We start from the raw sequence: 8,231 nt of genomic DNA on the forward strand, positions 1-8,231 counted from the left end.
CTGTGAGCTTTTTTTCTAAAACGTGTAGCTGTAGTTTGCTTTTTTGCCATATATATATATATATATATATTCCATTTCTTACAAGGTCGGTTACAAAACACTGTTTTTGTTTGAAAGTGTGCGGTGGTCTCCTCTCTGCTGCCATATTGTTACTCCTAGGTCAGGATAACTCTCCACCTCTCGATGTCTTTAAAAATGTAGGAGCTGAGACCTAGTCAGGAACCTTTATGAATCACACTTATAAAGTAATGAGTAAAATTATATAATTCTTAGAATTTTGACACTTAAAGTCTAAAAATTTACTCTGAGCTGCTTTATACATTCGGGCCTTGGTCTTTAGCAGGTCTTAAAGTTAGGCAAATACAACGTCATATGAACAACAACGCATAATGTATACCCGGTCATTATTTATCTAACAAAAATAGAGCCTAAACGAGAATCCATGTGTTACTAAGTACACCCTATGATTTAATTGCTTGTAGAACCATCTTTAGCAGCAATAACTTGATGTAATCGTTTTCTACATTACTTTATCAGTCTCTCACATCGTTGTGGAAGAATTTTGGCTCAATCTTCTTTACAACGCCTCTTCAGTTCATTAAGGTTTATGGGCATTTGTTTATGCACAGATCTTTTAAGGTCCTGCAGCAACATTTCAATGGGGTTGAGGTCTGGATTTTGACTGGACCAGTGCAACACCTTTTCTTTTTCAGCCATTCTGGTGTAGATTTGCTGATGTGCTTGGGAACATTGTCCTGTTGTATGACCCAATTTCACCCAAGCTTTAGCTGTCGGACAGATGGCCTCACATTTGACTCTACTTTGGTAGGAAGTCTGACCTTGGGCGACTTATGAATAATCTTTCTTACCGTAGAATAATAGACTTCAAATTGTTTGGAAATGGCCTTATAACGCATCCCAGATCATCCCAGCATCTCTAAGATCATTGCTGATGTATTTCCTCCTTGGCATTGTGTTAACACACAACTGAATGCTCCAGACCAGCAAACTGCCAGAACTTCTGCTTTTATAGAATTGGTCACGCTTGCTGATGATCAGTTAATTAAAGACATTAGATTAGCAGCGCCTGACTGCTACTTACCCTCTTAATTCCTAGGGAAGCAGTTAGGGTGTACTTAGTTTGTCACCAATGGCTTCCCCATTTTGGCCTAGATTTTGTTAAATAAATAATGACACTCTGTAATTTGTCATCTGTGTTGCATTTTAAGACCTGCCAAGGACCAGATGATTTTTTTATTATGTACTGATAAATTAAACCGTAGAATTCAATAGGGTGTCTTTTCTTTTTCACATGACTGTATAATACACACACACACACACACACACACACACAAAGATTTAATTGTATCATGAACTTCTGTCAGCTATCATCAGAGTTTGAAAAATACATCCTATGCTCGTATAAACCCGACCTGTTAAATAAATAACTCCCACTTCTGTGTCATATGATCATATGAACCTGTTGGACAACTGACTTACTATAAACAGGAAGTAGTTACACAAATCAAATCAACAATAGAAATTCCAACCCCTTCGACATTCAAGCTGGAAAACTGTTCAAAAACAAAGTACAGATCCTGAAATTTAAAACTTGAATTGTAGCCTTAACTCTACATAAAATTGAAATCTGAATATCAATTATAATTTGATGGGTTCTCAGTTTTTCTGGCCAGATCTTTATGGATCCTGGAGCAGTGTCAGCAGTCATGAGTCACACTGAGTGCCTGTACCGTTTTAAAATGATCATGATAGGTTACGATAATGTGGGAAAGTCATGTATGCTGAGGCGCTACACACAGGGCCAGTATTCAGAGAGAATTTGTTGTACTATTGGAGTGGACTTCTGCAATCACATCTGAGAAGTGGAGCCTGGGGTGAGAGTGAATCTACGGATTTTCGATACAGCCGGTCATGAATCGTTTTGGTAAGCAGTGAGAATACACAACATCTTCACGCTTTCTTTAAAGCCCAAAATAATACGAACCGAACTGACAAAATTGGGTAACACTTTACAATAAGGTTCATTAGTTAACATTATTAACTAACATGAACTATCTATGAGCAATACATTTGTTACAGTATATTTATAAATCTTTGTTAATGTTAGTTCAGCTGATGAAAAAATAGTTTACAGTGCTTTAGCTAATGTTAACAAATACAACCTTTCATTTTAATCATGTAGCCTATTAGTAAATGCAAAAATGAATATTAACTAAGATTAATAAATGCTGTAGATTATTATTATTATGATTTTTTTATTTATTAAAGTGTCTTGCACGTACATGCCCAGCCCACATAGGCTTAAAAGACACTAATGACATAAAACAAACATAATACAAAAAGATGACCATCATACAAATCACATAGGAAGATGACCATCATAAAAGATACATTACCATCATTTTCACAATATAAACAAACAAAACAGGACAAGACACCGTCAATTTAGATCAGGATATAAATTCCTTTGCCTGAGTTTCCACGCCTTTTCCACATATCTAGCCAAACTATAGATTTCATTTTCAAAGAGCCAATTCAACATATCCCCATCTGTCATCCAAAACAAATCAGGCTTTTTATATTGAATTCTCTCAAACATACCCATTCTTAATTCATGATATAAAGGTTAAAAAAACAAAAAATGCCATTCATCCTCAACAACCATTAAATCCCACAAAACACATAATCTATCCTCTTCTGGGACACCTTTATAGTGCCCCACCTCGATCTGCAAGGGCAACACCCCAGCTCTAAGCTGGGCACACAAAGACCTCTGTAATCTAGTTAGCCAGCATTTGACATAAGGCTCTGTGGAGTATTCATTTTTAAAGTGACTTCTCAATTTGGGCTTATTTAACACCTGCCGTTGCCATTGCTCTTTATAAGAATTAAACAAAAACTGCCTGACCTGAGATACATCACATTGTAAAGTATTTGTAAATATATACTGTGCTTTTACTGATGAAAGTATTCCAAGGACCTCCATTGACCAAGGATAATTGTGAGCTTTGTCCCAATCAAAAACTTTCCAAGTCTATCTTCAGGTAATCTTATAAAACGATTCCATAATCTTATTACTGTAGAAGTATTTTTCATTATTAGTTTATGTTAACAAAGGTAGTTAACTAATGTTAACTAATGAACCTTATTGTATAAAGTGTTAACCGAAATTATCTGTTTCCTGTTTATGCTGAAAGAAAGAAATTCAGATTGAATAATATTAAGAAGGGCTATACAAATATATTTATCTATATATCCTTTTGTTACTGATACCCATATAAATCAAACTCAACACACATTTTGGATTTGACAGATTGAAACTTCAAGTGTTTCTATACCTCTTTTTTGTTTGGTTGAGCACCATTTTTTTATTATTTAATTATATACATATACATATACAAACACACACACACACATATATACAGGTCCTTCTAAATAATTAGCATATTGTGGTAAAGTTCATTATTTTCCATAATGTAATGGTAAAAATTAAACTTTCATATATTTTAGATTCATTGCACACCAACTGAAATATTTCAGGTCTTTTATTGTTTTAATACTGATGATTTTGGCATACAGCTCATGAAAACCCAATATTCCTATCTCAAAAAATAGCATATCATGAAAAGGGTCTCTAAACGAGCTATTGACCTAATCATCTGAATCAACTAATTAACTCTAAACACCTGCAAAAGATTCCTGAGGCTTTTAAAAACTCCCAGCCTGTTTCATTACTCAAAACCGCAATCATGGGTAAGACTGCCGACCTGACTGCTGTCCAGAAGCCATCATTGACACCCTCAAGCAAGAGGGTAAGACACAGAAATAAATTTCTGAACAAATAGGCTGTTCCCAGAGTGCTGTATCAAGGCACCTCAGTGGGAAGTCTGTGGGAAGGAAAAAGTGTGGCAAAAAACGCTGCACAACGAGAAGAGGTGACCGGACCCTGAGGAAGATTGTGGAGAAGGACCGATTCCAGACCTGGTCTTTGCCAGGCTGATTGCCTCCATGCCACGCTGCATTGAAGCAGTCATTTCTGCAAAAGGATTCCGACAAAGTATTGAGTGCATAACTGAACATAATTATTTGAAGGTTGACTTTTTTTTTTATTAAAAACACTTCTTTTATTGGTCGGATGAAATATGCAAATATTTTGAGATAGGAATTTTGGGTTTTCATGAGCTGTATGCCAAAATCATCAGTAATAAAACAATAAAAGACCTGAAATATTTCAGTTGGTGCATGTGCAATGAATCTAAACTATATGAAAGTTTAATTTTTATCATTACATTAAGGAAAATAATGAACTTTATCACAATATGCTAATTTTTTGAGAAGGACCTGTATATATATACGCAAATGTTTCGTCTTGACGTCACAACGAAACGGCTTATTACTCGTTTGAAAAACGATTAATTTCATTTCAAGAGTCGACTCTTACTTTTGAAAGACAATAACTTTATATACGGTGTACTTCCAGATTTAAAACATTGCAGGGTGTTTTCATTCACTTAGAGCCATGTTACACACTACATGAAAGGTCATTTTCACAAATCTGGGGCACTTTAATGAAGGCAAGGCAAGTTTGTTTACACATGATAATTCATACTGGTAATTCAAAGTGCTTTACATAAAAAGGAATTAAAATAACCATAAAATGATCACAACAGATGCATGACAAATAAAAATATCATGCTTAAGAAATAAAAATATACTGTATAAAAACGCAGATAATAAAACTGATAAGTAAATTGGGGGTGTCCCTATCTGCATTAAAGAGTCTTGAGAGTTTCGGTTTGTGCTTGTGCAACACCTGCTTTCCTGCTGTCTCTTCACAGAGTGTGTAAACTTTACACTGTCTGCTTTTGTCAGCTCCCAGCGTCTCCCCAGCCCTAATGAACTAGTCAACCTGAGACATTTTGTGTGAACACGTTTTTGTTTTTCAGCAGACCATATAACAAAATGAAATATTTATTTATAGCAAACTTATTTATTGATTTATAGTGGTGTATGATGTTTTGCATATATTTTTTATTTTCATGGCTACTTTTGAATGGCCAATTCAGTTTATTGTTGGCTTTATGAAGCACAACATTTGTTGTTTTCAGCTGGTTCATCCTGGTTGGTCTTGTTTTTCTCTGATTTATTGTCATGGATCTTGCAGCTCTCATGCAAGTGCACCTCTCCAGTCAGATAACCCTGATAAATGCGCTGGGTCAACAGTTCAAAAGCTTCTGCCACATTGTGTCCGGTTTTGGCTGAGGCTTCGATGTATGGCGCTCCCAATTCACTTGCAAGCTCCTTCACCTCGTATTGATTCACCTTCTGCTCTTTTATGTCGCACTTGTGTCCCACAAGCATGAAGAGCACAGTGTACGGCTGCCCAATATTGCACACCTCCTTGTGTCGCTGCTTAATGTAGTTGAAAGACTCCCGATCAAACGCCAGCAGGCATCAGGCTGTACCAGAAAAATAGCGATTGATACTAGGCCTACTCCTGGAAACAGAGTTCATGACGTTAAAAAACTATTATATTGTAGGCCTACATTAAGTGCTGTTTTTTTGTGTTGATATATGCGTGTATGTGTGTGTATGTATGTGTGTACAGGTTCTTGTCAAAAAATTTGCATATTGTGATAAAGTTCATTATTTCCATAATGTAATGATAAAAATTAAACTTTCATATATTTTAGATTCATTGCACACCAACTGAAATATTTCAAGTCTTTTATTTTTTTAATACTGATTATTTTGCCATACAGCTCATGAAAACCCAAAATTAATTTTTATCATTACATTATGGAAAATAATTAACTTTATCACAATATGCTAATTGTTTTTAGAAGGACTTGTATATAAAATTATATATTAAAGCTGCAGGCCGTAACTTTTTGCCGTTAAAAATTATCCAAAATAAATTTGAGCAAGTACATGCAGCCAGTGTTCAAAACTATCTGCTTGCCTTAGCTTGATTCAAAATGGTAAGCTTATAATAATGTTTTTAATTCCAGTGTAGGCTACTGGTGGATTTTTGCGGGAAATGTTTGCGTAATTACGTCACTGTAGCCTACACATAAAGAAGGTGTCTTGGCTAGCAGGCTATTTCGTGTAAGAATGTTGGAGGTGGAGATTTATAGCCTTTTCTCACAGCACTTGATATAATTAAACTTATCAATTTGATGGCGGATCCAGAAAGGTTAAAATGAAAATCACCAGTGACAACTGGAGATTCACCCGTTGTAAAATGCAAAAGACTCCTGACTTCGGAGGGGTTACAGAAAATAAGAGACTTCAACCGGGCCCATGAAAAAAACAAGGATAAATATCAGATGGGCATTAAATGTAGTCACGCAATGCTGATATTGTTAACATTAACAACTTGAGAACAAAGTATAATTTGCACGGTTTGACGAGATATGATAAGCGATCGTCAGATTTAATCAGCGCAATTCACTGCTATGCTTTTAGTTGGTCAGAACATAAGTGGATGTTAGCCTACTTATTTTTTCAGATGACATTTACTGGTTAAAATTCTTACGTTGGTCACACTTTCAAAAAGTAAAATCTGTGATTATGAATGACACTATCCACACACCGGCGTGGTGACTGACAGCCGCACATCCTCATCAAAATATTGGATTCATCCGCGCTGTGCCGTGCTGAGGCACAACCCACGTGAAGTTGATTATTCCACGAATAACTGCAATTGCAGAGTTCGAACAGAGATGGCGACAAAGAGAAAAAACTAAGGACTGCAGATTTAAATAATATCATATTTTTATTCAGCAAGATAATAAATGTATCAAAAGTTGGGGTAAAGAGATAAACATGGTTTCAAAGCAAAAGCACAACTGTTTTTAACAAATATTTCTTGGACAGCAATTCAGCATTTTACCATTATTTCTGAAGGATCATGTGATACTGTAGACGCGAGTAATGATGCTGAAAATTCAGATTTGTCAGAACAAATTTAAATTTAAATTTTAAAATACATTAAAAAATATATTTTAAATTTTAATATTTCACAAGATTGCATTTTTACTATATTTTTGATCAAATAAATGCAGCCTTGCTGAGCATAAGAGACTTAATAATGTCCTTATATATTCATTTAATTACAGTAAATGCTTCCAGTAAATTATTATTTTATTGTGACACTGAAATTCTGTCAGCTATCTTCAGAGGTTTTGACTAAACTTCCTACTCTCAAATAAACTCCGCCTGTCATCATATGACTCTGTAAGACTATGAACAGTAAAAGGATCCTGGAGCAGTAACACCCTTCCTCTATCAAAAAGTGGAAGTCGAGTTTAGTTTATTCGTTTGTTTATTTTAAAAGGGTGTAATCCAAATGGATTATGCAATTCAAAGGCCTGCATAAATCTTAAATTTAGGCCTAAATATTTAAAACATATTTTTTTCATGCATAGGCCTATACTTCTCAAAGGTACCTAACATTAGTGTGTTTGACAGACAGAGTGTGTTTGACTTCATAAGCTGTCATGTTTTCAGGCGTGTTATCTGCTGTTCCATCCCTCAATCAGCTGGATGCCTGCTGGTGTTTGATCTGGGTAATCGGGAGTCTTTCAACTACATTAAGCAGCGACACAAGGAGGTGTGCAATTTTGTGCAGCCGTACACTATGCTATTCATGCTTGTGGGACACAAGTGCGACATAAAAGAGCAGAAGGTGAATCAATACGAGGTGAAGGAGCTTGCATGTGAATTGGGAGCGCCATACATCGAAGCCTCAGCCAAAACCAGACACAATGTGGCAGAAGCTTTTGAACTGTTGACCCAGCGCATTTATCAGGGTTATCTGAGTGGAGAGGTGCACTTGCATGAGAGCTGGGGCAAGATCCACAAAAATAAGCCAGTGGAAAATCACAAATGAAGTCAACATGAAACTGCATGTTTTCCATTGCCATATGTAATCATGTATTGTGACAAAATAAAAAAATGGAAGACATAAACCACTAAACATCACAAATATTTAATTAAATATTCAATATTTAATTACAAGTGCCAGTGACTGATTTCTGATTGTTCTATAACTGATACTGTATTTTTTTTTTAAAATTTATCTTTTTATGATTTATTTATCTTTTTAACTTTTTCATACTTAGTAATTTAAAGGTATAGCGGAGGATTTTCTTTTTCCGGGTGGGTAGCCTATACTATTGGTCCACCTAAGTGTCAATCATTCTGGT

The 8,231-nt window shown here is 35.4% G+C and overlaps 1 protein-coding gene across 1 annotated transcript; it reads left to right on the forward strand.

Annotated features, from left to right (window-relative positions):
• The first annotated feature begins 1,725 nt into the window (after positions 1-1,725).
• LOC143725502 (ras-related protein Rab-39B) lies at positions 1,726-8,002 on the forward strand. The gene is given in 2 exon segments (XM_077217963.1): positions 1,726-1,945; positions 7,534-8,002. Coding segments are annotated over 2 exon segments (600 nt in total). The 5' UTR covers positions 1,726-1,727; the 3' UTR covers positions 7,916-8,002.
• Positions 8,003-8,231: the final 229 nt, after the last annotated feature.

Source organism: Siphateles boraxobius, unplaced genomic scaffold (assembly GCF_051911475.1).
Source record: "Siphateles boraxobius isolate OS27281-9 unplaced genomic scaffold, OSU_SipBor_1 12, whole genome shotgun sequence".
Classification (NCBI taxonomy): domain Eukaryota; kingdom Metazoa; phylum Chordata; class Actinopteri; order Cypriniformes; family Leuciscidae; genus Siphateles; species Siphateles boraxobius.